The sequence below is a fragment of the Mustela erminea genome, chromosome 10 (genome assembly GCF_009829155.1).
Source record: "Mustela erminea isolate mMusErm1 chromosome 10, mMusErm1.Pri, whole genome shotgun sequence".
Lineage (NCBI taxonomy): Eukaryota > Metazoa > Chordata > Mammalia > Carnivora > Mustelidae > Mustela > Mustela erminea.
In genome coordinates this window covers 94,501,292-94,515,135 of record NC_045623.1, presented here as the reverse complement: position 1 = coordinate 94,515,135, position 13,844 = coordinate 94,501,292, and the positions used below count along the sequence as shown (strand labels likewise).

The 13,844-nt window shown below is 55.1% G+C and overlaps 1 protein-coding gene across 3 annotated transcripts in view; it reads right to left on the bottom strand.

Moving 5' to 3' along the window:
- The window catches only part of ECE1 (endothelin converting enzyme 1), a 116,270-nt gene extending 102,661 nt beyond the window's left edge, over nucleotides 1-13,609 (bottom strand). For 2 of the 3 annotated variants that reach the window (XM_032303671.1, XM_032303673.1), the window contains exon 1: nucleotides 13,472-13,609. In XM_032303671.1, the coding sequence (XP_032159562.1) occupies nucleotides 13,472-13,474 (3 nt within the window). In that variant the 5' untranslated portion in view covers nucleotides 13,475-13,609. Of the gene's footprint in view, nucleotides 1-7,274; nucleotides 7,335-13,471 lie in introns of those variants that run through there. The other variant, XM_032303670.1, reaches the window with a different exon arrangement.
- Nucleotides 13,610-13,844: the final 235 nt, after the last annotated feature.

Genomic DNA, 13,844 nt, shown 5'->3' with positions numbered 1-13,844 from the left:
TTCAGGTGCTAGGCGGGAGAAGGGGGGAGGGTGAAAACCCCAACAGGAAGCGTCTCACTGTCTCCCGTGCCTCCTCAGCTGCCACAAGGGCTCTGGAGGTGGAAGGTGTGTGTCATCCTCACACACCACAACTCCTGGCCACCTAGAGAAGGCGGAGACCCTCTCTGAGAGGCCGGCCAACCCCCAGGAGCCCTTGCTGTCAGCCAGGTTTGCGAGGAGCAGAAGAAGGGGTTACATGGTGAGACTGAAGACAAGACTGTTCCAGTTAAAATTCTGGCTCTGCCACTACTGGCTCTACCTGGCTGGCAAACTCCTACCCATCCTTCAAGACCCAACCAAATGGGGGGCCTGGGTGGTACAATCGGTGGAGTGTTCCGCCCCTGATTTCGGCTCAGGCCCTGATCTCAGGGTCATGAGAACGAGCCCCATGTCAGGCTCTGGGCTCAGTGCAGAATCTGCTTAAGAGTCTCTCTTCTTCTCCCTCTGCCTCTCTTGCTCATGCTCTCTCTCTCTCAAATAAATAAATCTTTTTAAAAAAAAGACCCAAACTTCAGTATCATCTCCTGGGGCCAACTTAGTCATCTGTTTCTCTGGCCCTCAAAGGCTCCTGCCCACACACTCAAATACTATTCAGGAATTTACCTGTTGACTTGTCTATCTTTCCCACAGACCTGGGAGCTCCTGGAGGGCACCCTCACATCTGCCACAAAGAATGTACTCAGCTAAATGTTGATTCAGTCTGAATTCCAACTTTCTCAGCCCTCTTGGTTCCCTTCCCTTCCCCCAGTAAATGCCTCCTACTCTACTCCCTGTTCCTCTCCCGGAGAGAGACCCTTTATTCTCTAGGAGTTTAACTTCCAGATGCCTCTCTCCTGAAGGTCTGAACCTGCTCATCCCAGAGCTGATGTGTAAGGAAGCCTGTACAGAAAGACCTAATATTCACTTCTCCACCTGTGCTGACTACAAAGACTCCCACGGAAGGTGAAATGCTCAGAGTCTGTGAGCCTGCCTGGTCCTAAGGACTGTGGGGAAAAGTCAGTTCTAAATAATGATTTTTTTTTTAGGATTTTATTTATATATTTGACAGAGAGAGATTGCAAGTAGATCACAAGAGACAGGCGGAGGTGGGGAGGAAAGCAGAGAGTAGGCTCCCCGCTCAGCAGAGAGCCTGATGCAAGCAAGGCTCGATCCCAGGACCCTGAGACCATGACCTGAGACGAGGGCAGAGGCTTAACACACTGAGCCACCCAGGCGCCCCAAAAGTCAGTTCTAGATGAAGCAATTCTAGCGTCGTCAGTAAGAACCTGGGCTCTGTGACCAAACTGCCTGGGGTTCAAATCTTCCTCTGCGGCTTACTGACTGAGAGCAATACATTGCCTCTCTGTGCCTCAGTTTCCCCTGTAAAACAGGGTTAATAAGTACCTCATAGGGTTGACGTGAGGACTAGGTGAATTTATAACATAAAACATTTAGCTCTATTCCTGACACACAGCAAATAACGCCACGAACACCGTTATCATCACGTAATAATAGCTAAGCCTGGGAAACACTGCTGGCAGGAAAAAATAAAAAGATTATTGAGAAAACCCTAATGTGGGCAGAAGTGATTATATCCTCTCCCCCCAAGGACTCATTGGGCGTCAGTGGCCCCAGAAAGTCCTCAGAAGCAGCATGCCCAGCCCTGTGCTGATTACGTTCTAACCACAGCAGAGCCCCGTCTCCTGGGCTCACCACGGACTGTGGGCTCGCTCAGAACAGCTCTGTCTGCACGTTCTCCCAGCACAGGCTGACACAGAGCAGAGTGGCGGGAATGTCTTCCAAATAAACAAGCTCACCATGTAACCTGAGTCTTTGACTGAGGCTCCAAGCACAGTCCTTCCAGGGAGGCCCCTTTCACTGGTGAGGTTAAGTACCTATTGCCCGAAGCATACATCCCTAGAGACTCCCCAAATCCCTCCTGATCCCACCAGGAGCTGGGAATACAGAGAGGAAAAGGCAAGGGCTCTGCTAGAACTCCCATCTAGAAAGAAAAATCAGCTCACAGACACTAGGCACTCCCCATACGGCAGGCACGGATCCTACACTTTACAAGAATTACACTGCTTGTTTATAAACAACCCTATGAGGGACGCCTGGGTGGCTCAGTTGGTTAAGCAGCTGCCTTTGGCTCAGGTCATGATCCCAGGGTCCTGGGATCGAGTCCGGCATGGGGCTCCTTGCTCAGTGGGGAGCCTGCTTCTCTCTCTGCCTCTGCCTGCTGCTCCCCTTGCTTGTGCTATCTCTCTCTCTCTCTGTCAAATAAATAAATAAAATCTTTAAAAAAAAAATAAACAACTCTATGAGTTTTGGTACTATTATTGTTCCATTTTCCTCAGGCAGAGGCAAAGGTGAAGAATTAAGGACTCTGCATGAGGTTGCTTGGGTAAGCGGCAGAGCTGGGACTCAGACCTACGCAGGCTGGTCCCGGAGCTCTAGCTCTGGATCCGTGCTCATGCAGGGAGGCGTTGACAGGGTGGGAAGGCTCACCTAAAGTGACTTGTGCCCTGACAAAGGGAGTCCGGGGTGGGAAGTGAAGGCAGCTGGGGCAACGCAAGACAGGCGGGAGTTGGTCAAGAAAATGTCTAAGACCAGCTGTGGAAAGAGGAGCCGGCCTGCTGCTGTTATCAGTGACACCCCCATCTCTAGGAGTCGAGCCCTGAATGTGCACCCGACAGGCTCCAATCTTATTAGCTCTCATTTTAGTGATCACCCAGGCAGGTGGTTGTTACCCCCACTTCACAGATAGGAAGCCAAAGCCTCAGAGAGGAAAATTTCCCTGCTGAAAGGTCCTTTACAGGACACCTAAGTGGTGGATCCTGGGTTCAAGTTCAAGTCAATACCACAGCCCCTGCTCTTAAGCCTCAGGCCACACTGGACGTACGGGAGTTAGTGAGTGCAGGGACCGGAGGCAGAAGGTGGGGAGTCAGGCAGCATTCCCTGCTAGGCCGGCCTTTCCTGTCTGCCCCTTACTCGGGCTGGAGGCAGACACAATCGCTCCAGCCCACCTGAGCCACACGTGTGTGTGTGTGTGTGTGTGTGTGTGTGTGTGTGTGTGTGTGTGTGTGTGTGTTGGGGCTGGCAGTTAAGGACCTTGTTTAAGGGTCTCCCAACAATCTGGGGAAGTAAAATAAGCAAGCAGCCATGGGGCGGGCTGATGAAGGCAATTTCCTCACCTCCCCGGCTTCAGCACATTGACCAGAACCAGAAATCAGCACAAATGAAGGCTAGTCCCAGATATTCTTTCCAGCACGACACAAGGCTTAGAGCGACAGAACCACAACAGTAATAATGTTGATGACGGCACCCATTACCGAGGACCTACTGTACACACCCTCCTACGAGCTTTACACAGCCTTACAAGAATCATTTCAATGTAACACCATCATGAGAAAGATGGTACTATTACCCCCTTCTGCAGGGTGGGGGAAACGGAGGCTCAGAGAGAGTCGCTGGCCCAAGGTCATGTAGCTGGTACAAGAACCCAGGTCTGTCTGGCTCTGAAACCCACATCTTTTTTTTTTTTTTTTTAAGATTTTATTTATTTATTTGAGAGACTGAGATCACAAGTAGGCAGAGAGGCAGGCAGAGAGAGAGGAAGGGAAAGCAGGCTCCCTGATGAGCAGAGAGCCCGATGTGGGGCTCGATCCCAGGACCCTGGGATCATGACCTGAGCTGAAGGCAGAGGCTTTAACCCACTGAGCCACCCAGGCACCCTGAAACCCACATCTTAACCAGAAAGAACACTCTATCTCCCTGGTCCAGGAGACCAGGGTCTAAGTCCCGCTTCTAACTCTCTGTGTGGCCTCAGGCAAATTTCCTTTCCTTTCAGAGGCTTTGTCTTCCCGGAACAGGTTGGTCTAGATGACATCTAAGTCGCGCTTCCACTTCAGCCTTCTGTGACTCTGAGAACCGCCATGACCTCTTGCCCTCTCCCCACCCACCACTCCAGGAAGCCCTGCAGGATGCCCGCAGAAAAACATGAAGTATTGCCGCCTTCTGGCTGCCTCGTGATCCCAACCAGCCAGGACACCCAGAACCGCAAAGCCACAGGATTCCCTCGAGCTGGGCGGTGGGAGCAGGAGCCCAGAGGGCAGAGGGGCCGGGCAACCCCTCGCAGACACCACTTCCTCTGCCCTCACTTCTCCAGGGTGTGCGGAAGTAGGGGAAGCAGGCTTTGGCTCTGTGCCCTTCTGGCCCATTTCTCTGGGTCCCCGTGGCCTGGGGTGGTGGGAATGTGGCCACTTTGGGGGAATCCCGAGCTCACTCTGGAAGGTCAAGTTCAAGTGGAGGTTTTAGGACAAAAACCTTTGCTGGGCTCCAAAGGCAATTTTCGCCCACCAAGCTCTGTGGCCGGAACGTCCTGTGGCATCTGGGATGTCCTGTCTCCCTCTCTCCCATCCTCTGAAGTGGCTGCTAACATCCCAGATCCTGGAGTGAGACAAGCCTCCCCCTCAGGACAGGTCAAAAGCACTAAGATCGGGATGCCTGGGTGGCTCAGTTGGTTAAGCAGCGGCCTTCAGCTCAGGTCATGATCCCAGCGTCCTGGGATCGAGTCTCACATCGGGCTCCTTGCTCAGCAGGGAGCCTGCTTCTCCCTCTGCCTCTGCCTGCCATTCTGTCTGCCTGTGCTCGCTCTCTCGCCACCTCTCTCTCTGATAAATAAATAAAATCTTTAAAAAAAAAAAAAAAAAAAAAAAAAAAAGCACTAAGATCCGGCTCCCTCTTCACCTGCCACCAGCCTCCCTGCCTCGCTCCTGCCCCCTGCAGTTCATCCTCTGCACAGCAGCCAGAGCCTTGGCAAAACCTAAACCAGTCATCTCCCTGCTTGGAGCCCTGCAGCGAGCGGCTTCCCATCACTCTCAGACCAAAATGTCAACTCCCCCAGCCCCTGTCCCCATGATTGACAAGGCCCTGCACGACCTGGCCCCTTTTCCCCTGCTCCCTCTGTCCAGCCACAGCAGGCTTCTTGCTGCCCAAAACATGCCAAACCCACATCCCTCTCTCAGGCCCTTTGCATTTGTTCTTCCTCTGCTCAGAACTCTCCTGCCCCACATCTTTGCCCAGCTGCCCTCTCCTCATCCTTCAGGACTCGGCTCAATGTCACCTCCTTCCCTGCTGACCCATTTGAGTAGTTCCCTCTCTACCTCTCAGCTAACTCACCACTACATCACTCGGTTTTCTTTTCTTTCTCTGAAGTGATCCTTCTGGTTGGTTGGGTTGCCTGCACAGTCCCTCTCCTCCAGGGCATCTGCTCAGGGATTTTGCTACTCCATCCACTTTGGTTCCTACAATGAGCTGGGACCTCATTTTGCATGTGAGGATGCTGGAGTTCAGAGAGGTATACTGACTTGCCCAATGTCACACAGCAAGGAAGTGGCAGGATTGAGACCCAGGTCTGCCTGATACCCAGGCCATTTCTGCCAGGCCTCCATGGAAGAGACTCCCATGGCCAGGGGCCCACTTCAGGGGGCTCTCGCCCAGAGAGGACCAACTCACAGTGAGGCACTTAGCAAGGGTACCAAGAAGGAAGGGCCTGTCTACTTCCTCAGTGCCCCCTCCTCAGAGATACAGGGCAGCTGGGGCTCACGAGTGGGGCAGGCACAACCCTAGAGGTGAAGAAGCATAACCTTCAAACCACCCAGTGTTGTGCAGAAGGGGAAACTGAGGACCAGGGCAAGGGAGGGATTTAAAGTCGCACAGACTGGTAAAGCCTCACAGCCTGGGGTCTCCAGATCCAAGAACCCTTCCTTGCCCCGAGAAATGACAAGTGAGACCCAGAGCACAGGTTCTAGGAAGAGTGCCAGTCCCAGAGCTGCCAGGCCCCGAGGGCAGGGGCAGGGCCAGCAGAGTGCATCTGAAGCCCTAAGACAAAGAAAAGTCTCAAATTTCTTCCTTCTTTCAGAAAAGATTCGTCAGGAGTCTACTCGAGGCTAGACCTTGGGCCTGTCAGTAGAGGCGAGCAATTTCCCAAGCAATACTCAGCAAATGGACACCTCCCTGGAGAAACACCTGGTAGTTTCTCCGAGAGTGAAAGACACACAGACCCTCAGACCCAGCAGGCCCCCTCCCCAGACCCACCCGTGAGAAACGCGTGCGTAGGCCCACCAAGAGACACACGGGAATGTCACAGCTGCCCAGACAGGAACGTCGTCCATACGTGTGCATCTGCCCAGTGGGATGCCTGCAACAGAGCACATTCTGGAACACGCAATGACGTGGGCCAACGGAAAACTGTTCACTGTTGACTGAAGCTGAAGGGAACCAGACCCAAGAGGACATACTTTGAATTCATCCGATAAAGTTCAAAACCAGGAGAAACCAGGGTGACAGAAAGCAGATCAGCAGCCACCTGTCGCAGACAGAGATGGAAAGGGGCACCGGGAACTTTCTGGGGAGGTGGAAGTGTTCTAGGTTTTGCTCTAGGTGGCGGTTATACAGGGCTATACATTTGTAAAAACAGCAGCACAAGACGTGTGCATCTTACTTAAGGAAATTACACGACTTAGAAGATGCCCGGTCTTGCCCTGAGGAAGCCCACAGCCCTGCCGAACAGGACGACCGTGAGAGCAGCTGGTGTCGCCGGGGCCCCGCTGTGTGTCAGGGACAGAGCTGGCTTCTTCGGGAACAGCAGGTGACTAATGCTTGCAACTACTGTCCAGAAGAGGCCCCAATATCTCCACGTCAGAGGGAGGAAAACGAAGCTCAGAGAGGGGACTGCGTCCAAAGGGACATGGCAGAAAGGGAGGGAGCAGTCCCCACCTCCCTGCCTTCCTCAGCCCACACTGCGAGGTCACTGGTCCCCACGCAGCCGCCACCTCCCCAGGGCCTAAGGGAACAGTGAGCGTGGGCTGGATTTCTGTGAAAGAGCTGCTTAGGAAATGCCTTCTTCCTCCGCCTTCCGCCCCCTCCACCTTCCCTCACCCCCCCACTGCCACAGATCTCTGAGGTCACTGCAGCCCTGGCCTTCCGCCCAACCAGAAGGAGCCCAGGAGGCCGGGCAGCCGTGTGCTGGGGGGTGAGGGGTAGGGGTGGTGCTGACCAAGGGGCTTTCTCCGCTCCTGGGCTCCCCTGACCCAGCCCGTGGCCCCCAGAGGGCCAGGAGGGCTTGAGGTTAGAGACCCCACCCTTGGCTCCAGCTCACACGTGACGTAACCCAGTGTCTGGACTCGGAGAATCATAAAATGTTTATTTGGAATAACAACCACCACCATTACCGCGGCTTACTCAGTTCTTACCCTGCGCCAAGAGCTGGAGTTTGATCCGTGGCTCCTCACCAACATCCCCCTGAAGTAGGCACAGTTGGGATCTTATTTTACACAGGAAGAAATGGAAGCTCCGCAGGGTTCAGTGACTTCCCACAGCCTCACAGCGAGAGAGCAGAGACACGGGGATTTGAACCCAGGTCTGCCCTGCTTCAGGCCCATGTTCCACACCAGAGCGCTGTGTCTGTAATCCCGCAGGTTATTGCTGAAAGCGCCCCTGAGGAGGTCTGTTCCAGCCCCACGGGGCTACAGATGGGAGAACTAAGGCCCTGGAAGCTCTTGCTCAGAGCCACACATAAAGTTCGTGGCAGGGCTTGGCCAGGAAGCTACATTTGTCCCCTTGGCCTGGCTTTCGGTGACCAGAGCCTCGGAGCGGGCCACGTGCACCTGGATGGGCTGTGCGTGGGAGGCAGGGAGGCCTGGTTCCAGGCAGAGGTAAATATTGACATGATGGTGTTTACACTGTAACCCTACCCCTCCCGGCTGGGCCTCACACCGGTCCTGTCCCCCACCAAGGAGGAAAAGGAGCTTATGGGAAGGAGAGTCGGGGGGAGGAGGCTTCTGGGCTGGGGCGGCTGCTCGTGCTCCCAGGGGCCAGTGGGCAGGAAGCCTGGGACATCTTCAGGCAGGGGGTTGCTGCAGCCCACAGGGCAAGGCCAGGAACCAGGGAGATGGCGTCGGAACTGGGAGTCGCAGACCTGGGTTTCAGTCCTCGCTCTGCCACGGATTGTTGGTGGGACCCCAAAACAGTTGGTGACCAGGGGGGAAAGAACTGGGGTAACTGTCAGGGGCTGTGCAAATGTGAAAAATAACATTTCAGCTTGGTCAACGTCCGGCCCCAGTCACCTTCCAATGCCTCTGGCCGCTGCCCGGCAGTCCTGCCCTCCCTGTCCCCAAGGGGGCTTTCCTGGGACAGCAGAGTTTCTGCTCAAGTGGGTGGCAGCTTGGGAATGAAGCCAGGATCCCAAGGAATCAGGAATTCACTGCCTGGTTCCAGTCCCTAGTTCCCAAAGTGATCTGTGAGTGTCAGCTTCCACAACTCTGTGCTGGGGATAAACCTACTTCCTGGAGTTCCCATGAAGGTCAGAGAGGTTTGCTTTTAAGTCCCAGGCACATGGAAGGTCATCGTTTTGCCCCTCAGTTTTCCCACCTATGAAATGGGGAAGGTGAATCAGATGTTCAGAACACAAGCACGCTATGGTTTTAAGCTCTAGTAGCCAAGGCCTCACTGTCTCCAAGCCCTGAAGTTAGATCCTCCCTTAGCTAATTTCCCGAATGTTCTCCAGAAACTTGTTCCTCTGTTTACATCTCCTCAAAGGATCCCCCACCACCACCAAGGGCTCTGTGGGGAGGAGGGAGCTGTTCCAAGGCTTGTCAGTGAGCCAAGACAGGCTGTGGATCTTTCTGCCACCTCTGCTCTTGGGGACCCCTGGGGAAGGGGAGAACTCCGAGGCCCTAGACCCCCAGTGCCACTCACTGATTGAGGGGTTCACTTAGCGTTGGTTGTTCATTAAACTCCCCCCCCACCACAGATTATAATTCCTTAAGGACAGGAGAGTATCTTCATATTTTCATTTCTCTAAAACTTGGCTCCTAGGAAACATACCATTTCACTAACTTGCCATAGGAAGCACAAATGCCATCTCTTCTGGGAAGCCTTCCCTGATACATACTCATGGCAAGGGTGACTCTAGAGTGGTATCCCCAGGTTGGCACCATCCTATTCTACCTGGTTTTAGAGACATGTGGGAATTTCATCCTTCTCATTTGATCAAAGTTCCTTGAGGCCAGGAGCTCCACTGTTGTTTGTATGAAAATATGTGGAGGACGGTCAGTGTCCACAGGGAATGGGCTTTATGCAACCTCCGGGGCCACCGCCTCCCCTCTCTTCGCTGCCCGTGCTGGGCAGCATGATGGGGCTGTTGGGTGGGGTAGGAGGGACAGTAACTAAGTGTCTAGTCCACTATCGTCTCTCCTAGGACCACTCCACCTGCTTCCTAACTGGTTTTCTGGCTCCCGGCCTCACCCCTGTTGACTATCTCAAAACATAAGTCTGACCACATCACTTCCTGCCTCTGAACTCCAGAGTGGCTCCCCAGTGTCCTTAGGATAGAGGCCCCAGATCTTTAACAAGCCCCTCCCTGCATGCACCTGCTCGGGGCCGCCTCCCACACATCATCTTCTCAGCCTCCAGACCCAGTGACTGCTGAAGGCTCCGTGTCTGGTCCCATCTCTCACCTACGACTCCCTCCACCTGGATCCCAGTTACCCTTCAGACCACGCATTCTTGAGACCACGGCTTTCATGCCACGTCCTCGGGGAGCCTCGTCTGATCCCCAGGTGAGGTTCCCCTCTCTGCTCCCCAGCTCCCCACATGTCTCCTTGGTGACTGCAGTTGCCCTTTTCATTTCCTGCTCCTTATCTGCCTGTCCGCCCGACTGTGGAAAAGAGATCTGTCGCTCTCCTTCAGGCTGACGGCCGCCCCGACGCCTGGTCCCATGCCAGGCAGACTTGTTTGCTGAACGAGTGAACGCAGCACTGTGACTATGGCCGGGGTGCTTACCTAGCTGACAAAAAAGAAAAAAAAAATGGAGTGGGAATACGAAAAGTCATAAACCTTTGCCGATGACTCCTCCCTCACAGTAGACATCAAAGTGTGGACTTTAGCCAAGCGGGTTACATCGTGGCCAATGCCTGAAACTTTCTGCTGAACCCACCTGTGGACAGTCGTCTGACTACTCAAATCTTCTTGCTCCCCACAGGGTCTGATCTCTCCCATGCTGCCTAAGAAACCAGCTACCTTGTTGTTAACAAAGATTCACGACACGCCTGTTTTCCACAAATCTCAGCATTGTCAGGAAAGCTGAGTGATCCAGGTACCAGCATAGACGCTGAGCCGCAGAGAGAAGGGTACTGCGGGGTTCTGGGAAGCCAGGAGCAGGCCTCCGAGGGGACAGGTGCAGGGGGCATGTGGCTGGCCTCCCATCTTCAAAGAGTAACACCTTCTCAAGTTCTTAAGCTTTTCTACACTGGATCCTAGGTTGTATCCGTATGATACCCTGCCAGGGAAGCAAATCTGCTCCGCTCGGTAGGAAAAGAGGTGCAGAGAGGGGGAAAGAGTTGACCCAAGGTCACACAGAAAGCTGGTGGTACATCAGTGTTCAAACCTAGGCAGTGGCCCCTGTCCTCAACTCAGCCACTTACTTGACTCCCAACCCTTGGCCGTGGCTTTAAGCTCAGCCCCTAGGTTGGAGTGTGGAGGAACATTCTCAAGGCATCACAACAGCAGAGAGGGAACACTGGGTTGGGCCTCCTTTCCCCCAACCTGTCTTCCTGGTAACCCTGGGCCTGCTCTGACCTTATCTTGCTGTGTGACCCTGGGCAATCTCCTTCACCTCTCTGTGCCTGTTGCTGGGTGGTATGAGGACAACTGAAGACAGGAGATACAAAAGCCTTCTCAGAACCCTCATCCCAAGCCTGCACTGGGGTGTCCACTTGAGGCCTTTAAGAACTGCACTGACTCCCCACCGAGGGGCTAGACCTGGATGGGGGGCTGGGGACCATAGGGGACATTCAGGCAGGACATGAGAAAATAGCCCACCTCCTCTCCAAAGGAACCCTGTTTGGAGCCCGGGGACCAGGGGAAACTTGGCCATGCTGGAAGGGAGCGAACATGGGATTTGTTTAAAACCCATGAAGCAGGAGATCCGAGGAATGAACTCTTTAGCAGCCCGGAATCACCCTCACCTCAGGAATGAGCACAGGGACTAGTGTTTAGGGGAAACCAAAATGACAGGGGCCAAGGAAGCCTGATGTCATCCTCCACCCCACCCACCCACCCCCACGCACAGGGGGTCAACAATCCCCAGTGGGGCTCCAACCCCTCAGCCTAAGCGTTCAGCCATCTGGCCCCAGGCATGTCCCTTGCCTACTCTCTCTCCTGCTTTCTGGCTCTCTCATACCCAGGTGCCAAGCAAGCACCATTTCTGGCCTTTCCAAGTGCATTCCTTGTTGCACTCATGTCCCTGGTCCTCTGTTCACAGAGGTTCCCCTGCCTGGAAGTTCTTTCCAATTCAGATGTCACCCGCTCAGTGACATTTTCTCTCATCTCTCCAGTCAGGAATAACTCCTCGCCTGGTGTGATACCTCTGACTCTCCCAGAGATATGCCATCTGGCCTGAGGATCCTTATAGACATTTATGAACTGGCAGAAGCTCCCCGAATGCTGTGTTAATGACAGTTTTCCCTCCTTAGCATAGGACATATAGTAAGTGTTCAATAAATCTTCATTGACTGATGAACAAAGGAATGGTTCTCTAAGTGTCACTGCTCCTTCTTCTCCCCTCACGATAACCTGTAATCCTTCTTCCCAACCAGCAAACAGGTTAGATGTCACACAGAATGTCCCAACTCAAGCTTAAGATGGTAGGGAAAGGAAATAAAGCTGTGTTGGAGCGAACACTCTCGCTGGGTTATCTCACCAAATCCCCCATTACCCCTGCAAGCCAAGACCTTTCGTCTCTTCTCACAGATGAGGAAACTGATGGTCAGAGGTGAGGGTTCGACTTGATCCAAGTCCCCATGGGGACATGGGAGAGCCAGGCTTCAAACCCGAATCTCTCTGATGCTAAAGCGTGGAAGGTTTCTCAGGTTGTAAGCCTCTGAAAAGTATCTCCATGGCAAGGTGCCCTCTCTTTTTTGGTAGTTTCTAAGGGGAAAAAAGTTGTCTTTCTGAGTAACTTAGATCAGGGTGGCTTTGAAGGCAGAGTGAAGGATATGACTTCTACGTCTCAACCCCTTTTTCTGCTCCTGTGAAGAGACCTTAAATCAAGGGCCAGGCCACAGGGTGTGAGCTCCCTGCCACCCGAACTGTCCAAGTAGAGCATTCCAGGAGAGAGATTCCTGACCAAGGAGGCAGGCTGGCTCCAGTTGTATCTCTAAGACACAATTTCATTATTACTGACTCTGGGCAGGCAAATGGCAGAGGAGGAGGTAGATATTGGTGGGGAGAGGAGAGAGGAGGAAAAAGCGATTTTGGGAGGGGACGCCCGCTCTGGGTGGAGCAGAGTTCGGTCCTGGGATACCCGTGGGGAACTCTTCATGCCTACAGGGGTCCCATCTTGTCCCTGCCTGGTTCCCTTCAAGCTTGACAGCATCATTACAGAGAAATGGAGGTAGCAATCTCCCTGGAACTGGCAGCCATCATCACCGGCACATGTCGTCCTCAGGCCCTCCCTGGTGACCTGTACTCACTTCACAGGGCACAGAACAGGACTAGGAGAGAGAATCAGAAGGGCCTGTCCAAGGGAAAGCAAAGAGAAGTAGGTGGCTTCCACCCCCATGATGCAGAAGTGATCATCAGGCCCTAGAGAGATTACTGAGAGGTCCAAGGTTTCCTTCCAGAGACAACACCCCGCCCTAAAACAGCCCCAACAAACCCAGCCTCAACTAAAAGGGTTTCTTTCCTGGGGTTCCAGAAACCCCCATGAAATCCCCCCTGCAAGTCCCTTCTCCCTGGTGTCGCTTGCCAGCCCCCTCAACACCCCCTCCTCTGAGGACCCATTATAGGGAGATGTTGGGGAGAGCGGATTACCGAAAGCAGGGTCCCCAAGCACTCCCTGGTCTCTGACAGCCGCCAACCTAGCTGCCTCTACCCCCTCGGGCCATAGGGGGACAGGCAGCCCCGAGCTCTTCGACCTCTACCTAGCCCTCCGAAATGCGCTAGGCTCGGCCACCCACGACGCCCCAAGCCCAGTCTCAGCCCCAGACCTCGGCGTCCCGGGACATTTAGGTCCAACTGGACCCAGCCGCTCCGCGATTGTGCCCGACCTCCGTATCGAACCCAGCCCGGATGCCCGGGGTCTCCACTCCCTGCTAGGACTTCCGGACGCCCCAGACTAGAATTGCACCAACTGTCCCCGACCGAATCGGCCACCCTGAGCCCTCCAAACCTGGCCGGGGCCAGCTGCCCAGACCCAAGCTGAGCGCGGCCGCCCCCGACGGAAGCTCGGCGATGCAGCCCGGCCAGTCGAGTCTAGCCCGCGCGACCCCCGACTCCACGCCTTCAGAGCCAGAGCCGCAGCCCGCGCCCAGCCCCCCGCGAGCCCGGCCGAGTCCCCCAGCCGCTTGGCCGCCGGGGCAGTCGAGGCGGGGCCGGGTGCGGCACTCACCATAGCTCGCGCGCTCCGCTCCCGCACCGCTCCGCTCCCCGGGCCCGGCCCCGGCTCTCGGCTCCTGGTCGCGCTCCTCGGACGGCGCGGCTGCTCGCTCCGGCCGCGCGCTCGGCTCCCCGCGGGCGAGCGCGGCTCCGGCGCCTGGCCCGGGGGAGGCGGGCCCGCCGAAGGCCAATAGCGGGGCGCGGGGGCTGGGCCGCGTAGCCAATCACGCCCCGAGCCCGGCCTCGGCCCCGCCCCTTCGCCTCCTTAACTCTCGGCGCGCCGGGCAGGGAGAGCGGGTGCGTGGAGACCCCGAGGCCTGCGCGGGCGGGGCCTCGGGTTGAGGGGTGCGGGGTCGGGACCTGGCCGAGCCCCGCTTCGGGGGCAG